Source organism: Accipiter gentilis, chromosome 31, assembly GCF_929443795.1.
Source record: "Accipiter gentilis chromosome 31, bAccGen1.1, whole genome shotgun sequence".
Lineage (NCBI taxonomy): Eukaryota > Metazoa > Chordata > Aves > Accipitriformes > Accipitridae > Astur > Astur gentilis.
Genome location: NC_064910.1, coordinates 2,858,518 through 2,876,247, shown reverse-complemented (window position 1 = coordinate 2,876,247; position 17,730 = coordinate 2,858,518). Strand labels below are relative to the sequence as shown.

The 17,730-nt window shown below is 41.4% G+C and overlaps 1 protein-coding gene across 1 annotated transcript in view; it reads left to right on the top strand.

The window, feature by feature from the left end:
• Nucleotides 1-1,390: 1,390 nt before the first annotated feature.
• The window catches only part of GRTP1 (growth hormone regulated TBC protein 1), a 38,677-nt gene continuing 22,337 nt past the window's right edge, over nucleotides 1,391-17,730 (top strand). The window contains exons 1-4 of the mRNA XM_049834576.1: nucleotides 1,391-1,568; nucleotides 3,393-3,544; nucleotides 9,764-9,922; nucleotides 17,075-17,199. Of these exons, the coding sequence (XP_049690533.1) occupies nucleotides 1,531-1,568; nucleotides 3,393-3,544; nucleotides 9,764-9,922; nucleotides 17,075-17,199 (474 nt within the window). The 5' untranslated portion in view covers nucleotides 1,391-1,530. The remainder of the gene's footprint in view (nucleotides 1,569-3,392; nucleotides 3,545-9,763; nucleotides 9,923-17,074; nucleotides 17,200-17,730) is intronic.

The window sequence follows — 17,730 nt, the reverse complement described above, 5'->3', positions numbered from 1 at the left end:
ACACCGTCGCCTCCCTCTATTCACAGCTCTGCCAAGGATTTTCTGTGCGACTTTGACCAAGTCAGTGGGGCAGAGCTGTTCGCCGAGCATGCAAACATCCTACGCTCTGCCAAGGCAACGCTGGCGGGATGTCAAAGCAGAGGCTTGGCACGGGCTGGTTTGTAATCAGGTTCCAGTCCTGCCAGTACCCGAGCGTGTTCGTGACGCCGCACAGTAATTTGAGTGGGACCGCTCTCCTGCAGGAAAAGCCCTACGCCTGCTGAAGCACAGAATTTTCCCACACACAAAAAAAATAATATTAAAATATTATGTTTTGCCGAACAGTCGTGAACTTCTAGGGCTCTGTGATGGCAGTTAGACCAAGTATAAATCTCTGTATTTTTTCCCCGCCGTTGGAGCCGAACTACTTCCACATTTCTGTGTGGGTGATTGCCTTTGATCCCTCGGAGAGGAGGTAGCTTTCTCCAGGAGTGTGCTGGGAGGGAACAACTGTTGCTTTCCCTTGTGAAATCCCATCTGTTGTCTTCAGCAGCTCTTAGCTCGCTGGCTGAACACGATAATGTTTCTCCGGCAGTAGCTGTAATTTTCCAAGCGCTTTGCTGGGTGCAAAGTCAGAACTTGATTCAGAAAGGACAAGCAGGGATATAATTTTGCTCTCTCCCTTCTGTTACGCAGCGTGTTTTGAATTTAAGCTGCTGGCGGCCAGGTAGGGCAGAGTCCGTGTGGGTTTTGGGGTTTGTTTGACATCTCTGAAGGTGAAGGACAGTGTGCTAATGTTAGAGCTGGAAACAGGGAAACCTTTTTGGATGTGATTTTGGGTAGTATTACTCCACGTTTTTGACAACCTGCCATTTATTATTAAATAATTTTGAATGATTGTTAGCTTATGGCGGAAAGGTAAGCGGGCAGAAGCTGAAGTTGGTGAGGTTTCCATGTAACAAAGCATTGACTTTATTCCGGGGAAATTAAATGGAAGAGCGTGAGGATTCGGGGGGTGGGGTGGGAGGGGGAAGCCCAGTGCAACCAAGCAAACCGAAATACTGACACAACCACCCCTTCTCGTTGCTTGTGGGGAAATTCCTTCGTTTTGAAGGGCCGTACCTGCAGCCGCTCTCCCTCCATGTCAGTGAGACACTCCCCTCGCGCTAAAACACTCGGATTTTTATTTTTTTTTTTAATTTTTTCCTCAAGATGTGACAGAAACGCGAAACAGACGAACCTAAACAGCCACCAGAATCGCATCACCATCTCTTCCCCGTTCGAGGGGACCGGGACCGGGACCGACCCCACGGCCCGGCCCGGCCCCGTCCCCTGCCATGAGAGGCGGGACCCGGCGGACGCCCCCGCCCCTGGGAGGGCGGCAAAGGAGAAGGAGTCGAACTTGGGAGCCGTTCCCCTATGGGGCCGCCGCGTTTTTCGGCCTGAGGAGAGACCGACCCCCGCGGCCGGCGGCGCCGCGTTCCCCGCCGGGGGAGGCGGGAAGAAGGAGGAGGAGGAGGAGGTGGTAGTGGTGGAGGGGGGGGGAGGCCGATGGAGAAGCGAGAGGACGGGCGGGACTGGGCGTACAGGTAGGGCTGCTGCGGGTCGCCGGGCTCGAGTGGCGGGACGGCTCTGAGGGGAGAGTCCGGGGGGTGGGGGGGTGTGTGTCCCCGTCCCGCCGGGACCGACCGTGGTCGCTCCCACCCCGGCTCTGCCGGGGCGGAGGATGGGGGGGGGGGAGGGGGGGTGCGTGTCACGTTTTAAAAATACCGCTTTTACAACTTTCTTGTGAATCTGCGGCACGCTGGCTGAGAGAGGGAGCGAGGCGGGAGCGGTGACTCTCAGCGCCAAGCAGGGCGTTTGGCTTTTTTTTTGCCCAGAAACACGAAGGGCTGAGGGGAGCCGTGGTGGAGGGTGAATCTGGAGCCGGTTGATGCGGGGAGAACGAGATATTCCTCTCAGAGCCCTCGGGGTTTGGGGCGGGGGGTCGGCGGGACGCGGCCGAGGGGTCTGGGGGGGGGGGGGGGGGGGGGGGGAAAGGCCTTGTCCCCGGGGGAAATCCCCGGCACAAACCGGCGAACGGTGAGGGCAGCGAGGAGCAACGGCAACCCTCGCTGCCTGGAGGCAGGTTAGGGAAGGTAACTTCCTTAAAACCGTACTTCCTGGCTCTTTATTTTCCCTTTTTACCTCAGGAATGGAGTTGAGAGTGAAATTATTCCGTGCTTGCTGCCTGGGCAGTCGCTGGCATAAATATAAGATGTGCGTTCGTGGAGGTGTTAGGATTTTTTTGTGTGCGGGTTTTCACGGTTCTGTTCCTTCAGAGAAACCGGTGTTGGGGGTTTCGGTGGTTTTTTTTACACCTGTGGGTTTTGTGTCAGGTTTGGGGAGTACGTGGGTACAAAGGTGACTCCTCTAACAGCCAATTAGGTAATACCAATTGGAGGTCTGAATATGAAAATGTTCCTCTTCTGATTCACGCTTTTACTACCCGTGACAATCCCGTGAGCTGGAGTTTACCCAAGGCTGTGCCGGTTCCGCTCCATGGGCAAATTCCTTCTCCATGAATGAAGTGGGCAGTGGTTTTGGAAGTCAAGCCTCCATGTCTGTCTTGCAAACTTTTCTGCATAGACAGACCCTTCTGCCTGTTTAACTTCTACGAAGCCTATGAGTGTTCTGTACTCAGGTTGTTAATTGGTGGGTATAAAGCGTCCTGGGAAGTTGCTGTAAGTCTAGTTTAGCAAGGTGACCTGATGTATCAAGCTAAAACAGGATCAGACTTCCAGTTATGAAACTCCCATCAGTGTCATGCTGCAACACTGAAAAACTGTCAAAGATAATAAAATAAGCATTTTTTGGTACTACATACAAAGAGGGTAGATTGACACAAGGATTTGTGTTTTTTTCCAAGCTGTATACTTTCACGAAGATAATTTCAGAAATTACCCCTTTTAAAAATAATCTTTGGAACTTGCTACACTTTTTGTTGTTATTTTTCTGTGCAGAACCGTGTGGAAAGTGAGTTCAGGCCATATTTGAGCTATTGTGCTATACCTTCATACTTTTCAACTGTTTGTCTGTATTGTGGAGAAAAATACCTCCCAGACTTCTGTGTGGTCGTAATTTGGGTCAGTTTTGCACACAATGGACCCTGTGCTCTAAAAACTCCTTACTTCTGAAAGTAGTGAAGTCTGTAAAACTGACTGAACAGTGCATGTTTAAATTCATTTACTTACACAGCTTTGATATGCTCAATGGAGTGTAACAGTTTGTGTAAAGTAGGTTTTTGTTGGAGGGAGTTTTGAGCTGCTTTTAGAAATAGCAACTGGAAGTTATTTAAAGCATACTTGCACATATTTTTTTTCAGCTGCAGGTATGTAGAAACATTTGTACAAGAATTCTTTTTTATTTTGTAGGGTTGATCCATATGGGTTTGAAAGGCCAGAAGACTTTGATTATGCATCCTATGAAGCCTTCTTTTCCAGATATCTAGTGGTACTCACTAGAAGAGCAATAAAATGGTCCAAGCTCCTGAAGGGGAATAACAGTATACAGAAGAGTTTAAAAGGTGAGCTGTATGCCTGTTTGTAGGTAAAAGTGCGTTATGTTGGAACCAATATATATCATATTAAATTGGTTTGTGTTTTAGAATGTTAAATACTATTTTTGTCTTCAAATGAAAAACAGTAGTATAAACAGTAATAATCCATAAGCAAGTATGCTGTTGTTAGGTGCATCGTTGATTTAATTTAAAGCTTACGAAGGAGTAACCCTTCTTTGGCATATGCTATAATATCTTACTACATCTGTAATACAGAGATTACAGCCACTGGCACTTCAAGATGCTGGTTTACAGCTGTTTGTTGTATTGTAGTCTGCTCTGTGCTCTCTTTAAAAAGATATGAGATCATGTAGAAGACACTGTATTGAACCCCAGGGCTCTCAGTTGCCAACTCTTTGACAGTTTTTTAGATTGTTGAGATTTTCTAGCTCTTCTTATCCTCATTTTGTAACGTGATGTTCACCTCACAGCTAAAATGTTGTATACTAAGAACTGATGCTAAATGCCTTATGAAGGAAGTAAAATCAGTGCAGGAGCTGATGAAACTTTGGATAAAATGCTGATGGAACTGTTAATGGTCACTTCAAAAAGCCAGAAAACCTCTAGTAATGTTTTATCTTGCAGGAGAGATGGGGAGAAATAAATGGAGGGAGTCAGAAGGTGGCAGGGAATCCTGTGAAACTGAAGGGTGTGGGGTTTTCCTCTGACTCTTTCTCTGGGTTATTTTTTCATATAAGTATGTAAATTTTCCTCTTTGCTCTTAATAATGCTATTCATCTTGCTTTCTCTTGGGAGTCTTTTGGAGTGGGACAGAGTTCTTTGTAAGTATGTTAAAGTGAGTAAAACTAAGCAAAAGTTAATCAGGCACTGACTGTAACAGCTGAATATTTAGAGCTGTGCTTCAGGTGCAGATGTTGACTGCTAATTCTGATGGTTTTGTTGTTTTGGGTGGCTTTTTTTTTTCTTGGCACCAAGAATGAGGTGGTAACTAGTGAGACATTTTAAGTATAACAGAGTATTTAGTCTATGTATGTCCATTTTAAGGCTGAGGAATCCCAGAAAATGTAGGTTTGAGCTATAGCAGCTAGATCATATGCTGCTAACCAGCAAGTAGCTACTTCTACTCTCTGTCTTCCAAACGTAAATAAGCTTTTGTTTAGGGTGTCAAGTTTGAATATAGCAATAACTGTGCAGTATTTTGAATTAGTGAGGATTTTGAGATTCTACAGAACTTAGTCTTCTAGTTGTTGTGGAAAAATAATCTCAGGTTTTGATTCATCTCCTTCTTCTCTAAAAATGTGTGAACTGTGACAGTGGCAGCTTTTAGCAAATTTTAGCTTACATTTCTCTTCCCTTGTGTTCCCTGTTCCAGCATTGTGGAACAGAATGCTATTGTGATACAAACATTGTGAATGCCTTTGGTCTTATTTCAGAGCCATAACCTTGACCAAATCTCTCAACTTGTCCGCCAGGCTTCAGTACCGATGGTCATGCTGCCCCACTAGCCACGTAATGGCAGTAACCATTAATGTGGCTTTAATAGTCTCCAACATGCTACTACTGATTGTGCAAAATGGGATACCACAGATCCACTGAATGGACACAGGCAATGGCTCTTGACTGCAGCAAGCCCCTGTGGACTGGTACATCATCTTTGATGTTACTAACTTTTGCTAAAGATACTTGAATTTGTAGACTGTGCATTCTCATGCATATATGTAATATGTAGCTCTAAGAAGAGTGACTGGAATAAATAATGTTGAGGAAATGTAGTTTTGAGTGTACATTCTACATTGTTAACAATAAGCCTCCCACATTATCCTCAACTGATACCTCGGAAGAGGAAAGGAACTGGTTAACCTGTACAGTTACTGATTTTTAAATACTTACCTTCTTGTCTCAGTATGAAGATTGAAGTCTGTGGCATGTGCCCTAAGAATTATGTAAGCAGTTTTTTAGGCGTGTGCTTTATCCTGCAAGATGATCCTGCAGTGATTTCCTTGCAGGCCAGCAGAGAGCAGAAGGTCTGCCTTGTGATACACTGCATTTCCCTCCTCCAGGACCTGATTTCATTGCTCTGAAGCTTTGTTCAGGACCTGCTGGTTCTGATTAACTTGCCCTCTGCTGCAAGTTGGCCATAAACTAGAATTAAGAAGAATATTTGATTTGCCGTTTCGCCCCGCCCCGAACGCAGTAGCTGTATCTGTGAAGCCATATTTTTATTTGGAGTTCTACTGGGGCCTTTTCAAAATGCGTCCTGCTGTGAGTAGATGCAAGAGAGGCATTGTACGTGTGGTATCTCAGTAGCTCCACACCCATTTGTCTTTACACATAGAGAAGCTCATAATTCCTGTCTGGGTGAACAGGAAGAAGTGATGACTTGTGTTAATTTTCCAGTTTGGAAATGTGGCGTGTTCACATGCTACTGTGTCTGCCTCCAATCCAGGGTGGTATGTATGTATATAATTCTGTTCTGCTGTAAAGAAAAATAATTAGACTACATTCTAACAACTGTAATTAAGCAGTGTATCCTGTTGTTCTGGATTACAGCCTTCCGGCAGGGCGGACCTTGGGAATATTGACTGACAGTTCCTTTTGCGCGTTCTCCAGTCTCTTCCTTTTTGTTATTTTCTGGTATTTTGTTTCCCCCTCTACCCTTGTTATCTTAACTGTTTCCTCTGCACATGTGAATTTTCAGTCAGTGTTTGGTCACTTGCCTCCTCTCTCTCTCTCTCTCTCTCTCTGTGACTACTGAGATCCTCTTAATTTTTGCTTTTCTCCATTCAGCTTCTACCTTTATGGGACCAAAAGACAGCTTTCTGCTCTGGCTTGTTTACAGGTGGGCAACTGTCTGACATAATTGCCCAAAGTAGCTTAATTCTGACTAAAAGCATGCTATGTAAAAGAATTTGGCTGTAAGTGGATTCGTCAAAACTGACCAGTAGCAGAAGGTGCTTTCTAGTCTTTGAGGCTGATAAAATACAGTGAAAGTGATGGTACTAAACAGTGATGATAGCAGGAGCACTTCTGTTCCAGCTCAGGGCTTCCAGCCCATCTTAGTGAGTTTTCATGTTTGACTGTTAACTTGAACATTTACAGCACAGATCTGCTTTGTATCTGTGGTATATTCGTAAAATAAAACTTTCAATTCCTTGTTGTATGCTGTTTTCAGCTCTTTTGTAGAATTTTTCCTCTAGGGTCCAAGTTAGTTTCCTCAGCATTCAACAGTAATTGTTAGTAACTGAAAAAGTAACTGAAAAGTGAGATGCTTCTCAAAATCACACTCTTCTAATATTTGAGAAGAGATCTTTTTAGTTTTTTAAATGGGGTTTTCCTACATAAACTTTGTTTCTCTCTACACCATAGACTATGTTAATGGGGGGGAAAGGTAAATACAACTTCATCTAGAAGGAAAAACCTCCAAAATTTTCATGTTCTACCATTAAACAAGGACAAGCAGGTTTAAAGTGATTTACTCATTTTTAAATCTTGTTACTGTAAGTGTGCACAGTATTGGAAAATGTTATTTTCTGCATATTTTTCTCTTGAAGTTACTTGGGGCATTTATCAGCAGTTCTAGAATACTACTGTAACGTGTAGGGTAGTAACAAGAAAACATACTAATTGTAACAAGAAAAACATATTAATAAAGTGTGACTCTAAACCTGCAGAAACTGGCACTGTGTGTCAGAGGTCATGGAATTATTAAAACTGCTTTTGTTTGCTTAAAAATGGACGTTTCATATTTTGTTAATGAACACAGGCAAAAATTTCACATAAAGATACTTCTTTATAACACATTTTAAAGCTTAGACTGAGTTCTGTACACTGTGGTTGTTATCCTGGGAGTGATTCTGCGCGTGGATGCTCGGGGCTTGGTGGTATTCAGCAGTGATACTTTAGAGATCAAGCCCTTGGTTTAGAATTGGGAGTCGGATGTGTGACTGGAGACACATGCACAATCCGGCTTCATCTGTGAAAGCTTCTTACATGTTACAGCGGGAGGATATTCTGTGGTGTGAACTGTTGTTGTGGGCCTTTTACCTCCTGAGGGTAAAGTGGAAGAGGGCCTACAGAAAACAAAATAAATACGTATTTGTATAAAACAATACAATTTTATGTATAGAATATGACATATATAAATAATATAAGTATATATAAAACATACTAAATTGCAACTGTCCTTGTTTTCAAAACTACTTCGCTGCTTCTGTATGCCAGTTTGCAGATCCTGGCAAGTATGATAACAATGTGAGAAAGAAAAGCACCATGTAAAGGGCTTTTCCATTCCTCAGGGAGCAGGGGTAGGTAGTCACCTGGGGCGATACAAGCCTCTGGCTGTCTATCACCATGAGAATGAGGACGCTGAGGAATAATGAGTCTATGCTGCGCTGCAGGGCTGCTTTCCCCTTGTGCCAGTGTCAAAGGCTTGTCCCTGCTTCTCTTGCATTTAACGTGTATTGTTGGATGTGGATGGTGGCTATGCTTTCAGAATTGACAGTTTTTCCATAAAAAAATACCATTGGAATTATGTGTTAGAACATGATAATCCAGTAATTTAGCCAGTAAATTTGCTTCTAGAGACACTCGCAGGCTCATCCGAACGTTTCTTCTTGTTGACCTAAATGGGACTGGTTCCTCGTACTCATTCCTGTATTTGCTATGTCCGTCTATAGGATTTCTTGAGCATTAGAGTTTAAAATCTTGTAAAAAAGATGAAGTGGGGATTATTAAATAACCATGGGAACAAGTAAATTATTTCCAGTCTGTCTAAAAGAAGGTTGTAGTTAAAGTTACTTTGCAGCTAGAACAGTAGAGACTGTAACCCATAGTATAAATCCTCATTGAAAAGCTAAACATAAACTGTACCCTGATGACCAGGTGTTTATTGCAATTGTTGAGGGTAGGAGTGTTTCTTTGAGAGAAAGTACCAGACTTCAGGTGGGTGAAATGCTCGTTGGAGATGCACAGATCTCTCTGTGGACACTGGGAAAGCAGCTTTGGCTCCTAAAGGATAGGCAGCTCCAGGTAGGTGCAATGTATTTAAAAAGTGGCTGGCTGAGTTGTTGTAAAACCTTGTTTCACTCTGTTACAGATCGTTGTGACTGGATAAAACCAGATTAGGTAATGGTATTGGGGGGTGGTGGTGGGTGGGGAATAAAAATACCCACTCTCATTTGAGTGGTATGGAGTTTAGGGAGGAGAAATTAATACTCTAATTGATACAGTCTCATTCATTTGGTAAGAAATGTCTGTTTCCTTTGTCAGTTTTGGCTCCCTGGAAAAAGCAGAAGGATCTCAAACATTTGACTGTCTTTTTGGGTCAGAAGGGGTAATGCTGATTTAAGATTATGAACCAATGAGCAGCATTGGCTCCTTATTAGTATTTTTCATACCATTCCTAGGAGGAAGCTGCTTTGGCTGTCATTAGCCTGATGCTTCTTCCTGCAATCTTGCATCCTAGTTATTTACACTGAATCATCTGCTTAAAAAAAAAACCCAAAGCACACCCTAATGATGAATATGATGCAGGAGATAAGAGCTACTTTAGATTTGAAAAGACTTCCCCAGTTATTCTAGGAAAAAATCATCTGCTGCTTACTCACACCTCCAGTTCTTCCAGAAGCTCATTTAGACAGTAGCCACAGACTTCATATTTATCAGTTTCTGCTGTGTTTTCAGTGTTTAGGTGCTAAGCCGAAATCCTAGGCTGATGTTAAAATACCCATTTATGCTATAGCATAACCAGACAAATGGAAAGGGCTATCATGTCGGAGGCCATTGGTAACATAGGGAAAGTAAAAGTCAGTGCTCGTCTGAATGAAAAAAGGGCAAAGATCAAGGGGAAACTTTACTGTTCATATCTCTATCTGGAAAGGTGGGAAGAGGAAAGGATTCAAAATCCTAATGGGGGAATAGAGGAGGGAGGAAAGTCTCAGTCTAGAGATCTGTGTGGAGAGTCTGAGTGGCAAGAACTTAGGAGTGAGTCTAAAATATTCTATGTAGCTGAGAAGGAAATGCTTATCCTAAATGGTAGCATAGGAGAGAAAGCATAATAATGTCTAGTCAAGAGTTTTCTTGTGAAGTCTCAACTTTCTGTTGCTCATTTCCAAAAGAAAAAAACAGCTGGATTTTTTTATTTATTTAAAAACGCAACCAACCAAAAAAAAAAAAAAAAATCAAAAAAACCCCAAACAACAAACCACCAAACTTATTGTTTTGCAGTGAAGAGATATATCAGGAAAGGCATCCCCAATGAACACCGTGCATTGATCTGGATGATTGTGAGTGGGGCCCAAGCCAACATGGAACAAAACCCTGGATATTACCACAGGCTGCTTGAAGGAGAGAAGAATGACAAGCTGGTTGAAGCAATCAAAACAGGTTATTGTTTTGATACACTGTTTATCTGTGTTTATCTGTCCTATGTCCTTAAATGTCAGAGATTGACTTATGTAATGGAAAACTTAGTTTCTGTAGTAGTGGTTTAAGAGCTGAATTAACGTGTAAATTAGATTAGCCATAAACGCTTTAACAGCACAGATCTTTCCAGGTTCATCATGTGATCAAAAGCATTAAGGAAGATTAGAAATTATTTGGGAGGGAACATTGAACAAGCTAGAAAACATTATTATGTTTCTCCTAAGTGATAACTTTGTACCATGAGACCTGCCTCTGGGTCTGTTTCTTCTTACTTCTTTCCCGATAGGACACTGGAAGAGCAGCAAAGATGGTTGAAGATGTGATACAGTGTCTGTATAAGGCAGGTGAAGTATGCTAGGATTTCAGCTCGAGGAAGAAGGCTGCTGAGAAGAAGCTGCTGATAGACCTATATGAATTATAGATGATGTAGAGAGTGTGAATGGGGAGCAGTTGTTGTTTGTTTCTTGTAACATGAGAAACAAGGACACTGAATGAAATCTGCTATGCTGCAGGTTTAGAAGAGCATATTACTGAATTGTGGCACTTGTTAGTGGAGGGTGGTGCTGAGGCCAGAAGTATGAACTAGTTTAAAAAGGAATTTGACAAACTGAGGGGTGGGGAAATCCACTTGATGCATGAAATCCTGAACATTAAATGTAAATCCCTGAAAGAAATGAAGTAAAGGAGGAGAAATACCCCTCCTCTACTAATCCAGTTTCATATGTGCTGTCTGCGAACATTGATTGGTGGCCAAAATTGATGACAGGGTATCAGGGCAACCAGATCTCAGAGTGGCCCACTGGGTGTTTAAAAGAGGAAGTAGGGGAGGACAAGCAAGTAGAAGTTTGATGTAACTGATATTTGTCCCAAAACTTCTCAACCTGCTGCAGCAGAGTTTTTTGTAGAGAAGCTGATGTTGGCAGAATTGCTCAATTAATGAGTCGAGAGGTTGGGCTGTGCTCTGGACAAGCACAATGCTGAGGTTGTTTTGTTAGAATAGCAGGTGCAGTTATTGTCTTTTTCTACTTGAAAAAGTCAGGTAGTTAAAACTGGGGCTTTATGGATTTTTATTCAAGTTGCATAACCATCAGAACACTTTTTGGTTTATGCTGAGTTTCTCCTCCGCCTCTCCCTGCAACAGCAGCAGCAGCACTGTGGGCTTTTGGGACTACACGCCTTAGTAAGGCATTTTGGAACATAAACTTTCATGTTCCTATGAATATGAAGACTAGCCAGAAATCTTCAGGCTCATATCCTGCTCAGAACTACAAACAGTAGAGCTCTAACTATGACTACTCCCTCTATTCATAGAGGGAGCTACTAAGATGACTTTCCAAAGCCAGCCTGGAGAAGAATCAAACTGTATTCAGTTGGGGTATAAATGCTGCAAGAGGGATTTGCAAACAATTGCTTTTCCAATACTAGACAATGGCACGAAGGATCATATCATGACAGTAGGTGGCTTTTCACACAGGTTATACCGTGAAATAAAAATATTTCGGGGGGCGGGAGGGGGGGAATAATGGAAGAAGATAAAGATCTATTTGTGAATTATAGAGGAAATAAAGTTTTGGAAGAGCTACTGCATTGATTGGAAAACTGCAGAAGGAAAACTAACAAGGAGCAAATGAGGGAAGGGATAAAGAAAAATGGGTTGGAGGATTTTATTGGAGGGGAAAAAAAAAAAAAGGACCTCAGACTCCAGGGTGATAGATTTCCCATCAGAAAGGAAGAAACAATGCAAATGTATGACAGATGGAAGGAGCAAAGTACTTAAGGTGAATGGAAACTTCGTGTTTAATAAACTCAATGCACCTGTTGACTGTATTTTATAGTGGGATTTAGCTGAGGACTGTTGCAGTGTGAATTGTTGTCTGACATTCAGTTTTTCTGCCTGTGTTGTTTTCCCATCACTGTAGTTGTTTTTAACAGTAAAGTGTGGAATCTTGCTGCTGTTCACTTCTCATGTCTGCAGTTTCCAAAATTTTCAGGCAATTGTGTTGTATTTAGTCCTACAGTCTAGCTGTAAAGTTATCACCCAGGACAATGCTGCGGTTTAAAACAAGAGAACCACCACCATGCTTTCTTTTTTTTCGGGGGGAGGGGTAGGAGAACAAGGCCAACCAAAGACTTTATTTCAAATTCAGTTTAAAACTTGTGTAAGAACCAATGTGTCCTGTTTCTTTTACATGCCTAGAAGCTCCAAACAATTTTTGTGTACGCTTGGAACTTATTTTCAGTATGGGAATGTTTTTAATGGGAGATAATCAGGTTAAAAAGTGCAGGTAGACTGTGTAGAGAAATGGTCTAATCTTTAAAGAAAGATCTGATTAGTAATAGTAGCAAAAGGGTTTCAGCTAAATAAATCTAAACTGTCCTTTCACCAATATTTTAACTTGCTGATCTTTAACTGATGGGCTTTATTGCTGATTTTGTTTTATATATTTGCTCTTTGAACATAGGGGTTTTTTTTTGGGGGGTGGGGTTTTTTTTAATTGAAATGTAGACGACAGCAGGCTTTTTATGCTAAACATAAAAAAAATAAGAGCTTAAAGAATGCAGGTCTCTAAATTTTGATGGAAATTTTCATGGCTTAGTTTATGTACACATTTAGAAGGGCACGCATTCCTACTGAGCTTTGTTGTTCATGCCCTATTATAGTAAAGTTTAGTAGGATAAATTATGTTGGCAGGATACAAATGTGGCTGTCCTCCTAACGCAAAGGCTACGTGCTGGTTACAGAAAGGCTGGGGTGTAAGCTGACGTAGCTTCCTTGCCATAAGCCCCCCTTAGGCTGGGCCGTTGAAGTTCAGAGTAAGTATGTCTGTGTCTCCAAGTCCTCTTGCATGCACATGCAGCTAATATCCACACTTCTATTCTCGCATTTCATGAGGAGGAGTTGTAGGTGCCACAAAAGCCAGGGTCTGATATTTATCAGTCAGTCCCCTGAGCCTGCACCACGTTGCATGACTGCTGGCGCAAGGATCTGACTGTGTGGATTGGATAGTAGTTGCAGGATCTTAGTTTAGTTTGATGGGTTCAGAAAAGTAATTTGAAAAATAGCCATTGCCACTTCACTGGTCACAGTGAATATTTTACTAGCAAAGCACTAATAAGCTTCTCTGAATGGGGTTAAACTATTAGTGAAGGTTGGGAATTTTCACGTGAGTTTAGGGCATTTAACTGTGCAAGAGCAAGGGGAACAGCTGTGTCAGCTCTTCTGGCTCTCTGTAGGAGAAGCCATATCAGTTCATATCTGAATGGCTACCTCACCTGGTGTTCTGTCTACCAGAACAGTTAAAGGAGGAACTGGAGGAGTAAAGTATGTAGGGATACTTTGTCAGAATGTTTTTCTTAGTTGCCAGTTATTGGTGGTTTGGGGAGTTCCTGAGTCATATGCTGCATGTTTGTAGTTAGCCACACTGGATGGGGAAAAAAAAGTCACAAAAAAAATCTGATTGATCCTTTTTCATGTCATTTACCTTGCTCATGATTTTGCAGATTTGTGCTGTCTTGCTCATAAGTATCTCTGTCTAAACTAAGGAGCTCTAATCCACCTTGTTTTATACTATGTGTGGTAGCCATTTCATACCTATGATCTTACTTGTTGCCATTCTCTTCTGCAATTTCTCCAATTCTGATACCACCTTTTGGAGATGAAGGGGACTGGAATTTATGCAGGTGCTTCTGGGATTTATACAATGGCATTATTGTTCTTTTGTGGGAAATCCTAACCCTGTTTGCTTTCTTGATTGCTGCAAGCTATTGAACTGTTACTTGGTGCTGGTGGTGGTGTGAGGCTCAGTGTCTCTAGTTTTAGGTGATAGCAAACTTGACCTTAACTTAAAAAAACAAAAAACCCCCAAAAAACCCAAACCTCCAAAACAATTTCTAGTTCCAGGCATTGCAGGGAAAAGCTTGAAGATGAATCCTAAATATCCAGTTACAACAATTTTAAAATACCCTTTAAGTATATTATTTTTACAAGTTGTAATTGATGACCTAACCTCGTTATTCTGGAGGTTTGCAATGGAGTTTTCGAATGCTTGTAGTTGGCAGTCGAGGCAAATTTTTGTTCTGCTCTTTACTAGTTAAAAAAAAAAAAATAAAATAAATACCTGCCTGGAAGATACTCAGAGCAGAAGCTACTCAAGTTGCAGATGTAGCAGTAGCAAAGAAGTGACTGTAAGTGCAGTATAGGATGTTAGTTATAAAAAATACCTGTGTAATTTACTGGGTGCTGTGTCAGGGTGTGGGAAGCACCTGGATATGAAGGTAAGAACAGAAAGGACGAGATGGCAAGATGCAGAAGGTTGACTTGTAAGTGGCTGACTTTTGAAGTACCCTAAATATAAAAAGCACAAGACTGGTACAAAAGCATTAGTTTTCAGAACTGCACATTTAAATCTCTTGCTCTAGAAATAGCATCGATGATTGTGATTCCAGGTACCAAAACTGGTGTCTGTTTTATAAACTGAGGCTAATATGGCTTTCTGCCTATGTTTGTATTACTAAATGAGATGTAGAAATACTGCAGACCTGTGAAGAGCAAGAAACAAGCCAATGGTCTTCTCATGGTTGCTGCACAGGGATAAATCAACAAGAAGGGAAAGCTATTGTTTTTGTTTCACAGCAGTGTAACACTGCCATCTCACAGCACTGAGAGATTATCTAAAAAAAATGCTATTGGGATTTAATCCGAATTTACTGCAAAGGCCTTCTCCCTGGTCCCATCTTCCTACACCTAGTTTAGTTGTAGCCAGCAGATCTGCACACAACCACAAGATGGTCATAGTTTTGGGGTTTATCTAGGAGTATAAAGTTCTAATGTTAATTTCCCTGCTTGAAAACAATTCTGATATTTTTTCCCCAATCTGGACTAGTTTGAGGCTGTGTTCCTTTGGATGCTAATGTCTATCAAGAATGAAGTAGATTAATGCATAGCAGGTCAGAGTGTGGGCTGCGTGGAGCAGCAGAAGGAAGTGTTTGGATGTCTCCTCTGGGACTGATGTACTAAAGTGGGTATAAATGCTCAAGTCAAGTGAACAGCTCTTGCCTGCTCCTGCCGTTTGCCTCAAGTTGTCTCTGGCAGTTGTCTTATAGTATGGTAAAACATATCAGTTTGTGTGTGCTTGAGGGTTGATTTCCCTCACCTTGCAGTCAGATAGCTGGAGGAAGAGGGAGAACATGCAAATGGGGCAGAAAGGGGAGGATGGAAAGGAAGTGGGACCCCCTGCTCTTGGTGTGCTCAAGATAATAATCTGGCACAAGGAGTCCTGTGAGACCATGCCCCATATCTTCTATTAAGTGTAAAGACTTCTAGCTCTGGTATCTTCTTTTTGTGCCTGTCACCTCCCCCCAAACTAAAATGCTGTTACTAAATATAAGAAAAGTTTTAAATCCTTCATAAAATTAGGGAAAACTTCCCCCAGTCCTTGTGGAAAAAAACATGCTCTGCAATCAGAAAGCAAATTGGAGCTGATTCTCTCAACTGTAGGCCTTCTTCAGGTTGTGAAATTAAAGATGAGTTCAGTTTGAGTAGTCTGTGTTCTGTGTGTGATGGACTTGTACTCCCCCGCGCCCTTGTTCTGCATAGCTGAGGGGAAGAGCTGTAACTGAAATGTCAGCATTAATCTTTTCTGTAACATCTAGCATATACTTTAATAAAAAACCAAATTTTGATTATGCAAATACTATACTGCTCTTGCTACCAAGAAGGAAACAACATTTATTTACCTTACAACTGGCTGTTGCTCAAGTCCTTTTAAAAACTGTCTTTTTCCTTTCAGTCACATGAAAGGTGAAGTGAAATATTTCTCTGCCCTCCCATTTATGTAAATGATTTGTTCACTTTAAAAGGAAGAACTAGTGATTAGTGCGATAACTTTTTAATACTTGTGACTTCCATTACACTACTTGTGATTTTTGGGGAGCTTTCTGCCTTTGTTTGCTTACAGCTCAACTTTGTGTCAAAGCTGTAAGAGACTTCTTTTATGCAGGAAAAGGCTGATAAGAAGTGATAACTCTTAGGACATAGATATCTGTACAGTAGTGCTGTTACTGACTTTTTTTTTTAACTTCAACCCAATTTTTGTTGTTGTTAAATATAACCAAAAAACCTATTCATATTTTATTAATAAATCTTGGGTTTTGAAAATCTTCAAAGTAACTTTTGAATAGGGTTTTTCTCCCCAGCTTAAGCTTCTGAAAATCAGATGCACGAGTCTGGACTAGTGTCTTTGAGTTCCCTCTTTATGGAGTGAAGCAGGCCAAAAAATTAACTCTGCCTGTTTCTTGCCAACAACGGAAGGGAATTTTGGGTGACTAGCTCAAACTTGCGTGTCAAATTTTTAGACCTTTGTAATGAGAGATGAGTCCTACTATTCATGTTTAGTGTGGAAGAAATGAATGTTTTGAAATGTCAGTAATTGCACAGTCCTTAACTTGGTTTAGGACTGAGCATGAAGCATCTGGGATGTGCTCTGCTGCTTGGATATCAAAAATCACTGTTCTTCTTGGTGATTTTGCACCAATGAAGAAACAACTTTTCTCATGGTCACATCATGGAGAAACTTCAAAAAAACTCTAAAAAAGTGATTTTAAGTGGAAGCCACCAGCTGCAGGAACAGGACACTTTTTTTTTTTTTAAAGCTATTTGGGACTGTTTGGTAGAAGTTCACTGAACAAGTCAATTGGAAGTTCATCTGACTTGTTATGAGAATATGCTTTCCTAGAGGCGCAGTTCATATCATGCCACTTGGCTAGATAAATTTGGTACATGTTGTTTCTGTCAGTCTAAATGTCTGGTTTGCTTTCATTTTAGCCTTTGCAGTCAGACAGAGTCCGATCTGCAGGAGAGTTTCTTTAGTCCTGCATGAAATTGATTTCTGTACACTAATAGGATTAATCTTTCTAGGAATAGATTATCCTTGAACACAGATGGCCTTTTAGCCAAAATGGAGGTAAACCTGTTTCTTAAAATCCATCCACCAAAACTACAGTTTAGTGAACCACAGTGAAGTTTCAGTTGTACTTCAGAAAAGCTGTAAAAGTTTGTTTGGAAAGTGAAGGAGGGAATGGCTCTTAATTTTGGTCTTTTTCCCTTTTGTCTAGACATGAACAGAACATTTCCAGATAATGTAAAATTCCGCAAAACTGCTGATCCATGTTTGCAGCATACACTCTACAATGTATTGGTAGCATATGGGCATCATAATAAAGCAGTAGGATATTGTCAGGTATGTAATCACTGTTTTTTAAACAATGCTGCATTTCACCAACGGTAGTTGTTCTTGTCCATTTGAATGTGCGTTTTTAGAAGCAGATCCACAAATTATTCCTGTTTTTAAAATGGCCCTGGGGGGGAATGAATCACTTCCAGCAAGTTCAAGTGTCCTTGTGGGTTTTTCTGTGGCCTTTTTTGTAGGTAGCTTGATCATGTTTGGTTTCATTTGTTAGCTGCAAATAAATGTTTTATCACATATGGTTGTATCAAGATTAGTCGCTTTGGAGAGGAAGAGAAGGAGAGCTTGCCTTTCCCTCTTCCTCCCTCCTGCTATCTTTCCCAAAACAGTCCTTGGTATGTGTGAAGCATTAAGAGATCTCAATTTCCTTTGTTATCACTGTCACATTTTTCAACATAGAGGAGGACCAGCATTCATGTGACATCATGTAGTTGGGGGGGTGGTAGTGTTTATTTGGTGCCATCTCCCAGTACAGACAGGCAAGTAAGAAATACAAGAATGAAATACAACCTGATCCTGCTTGGA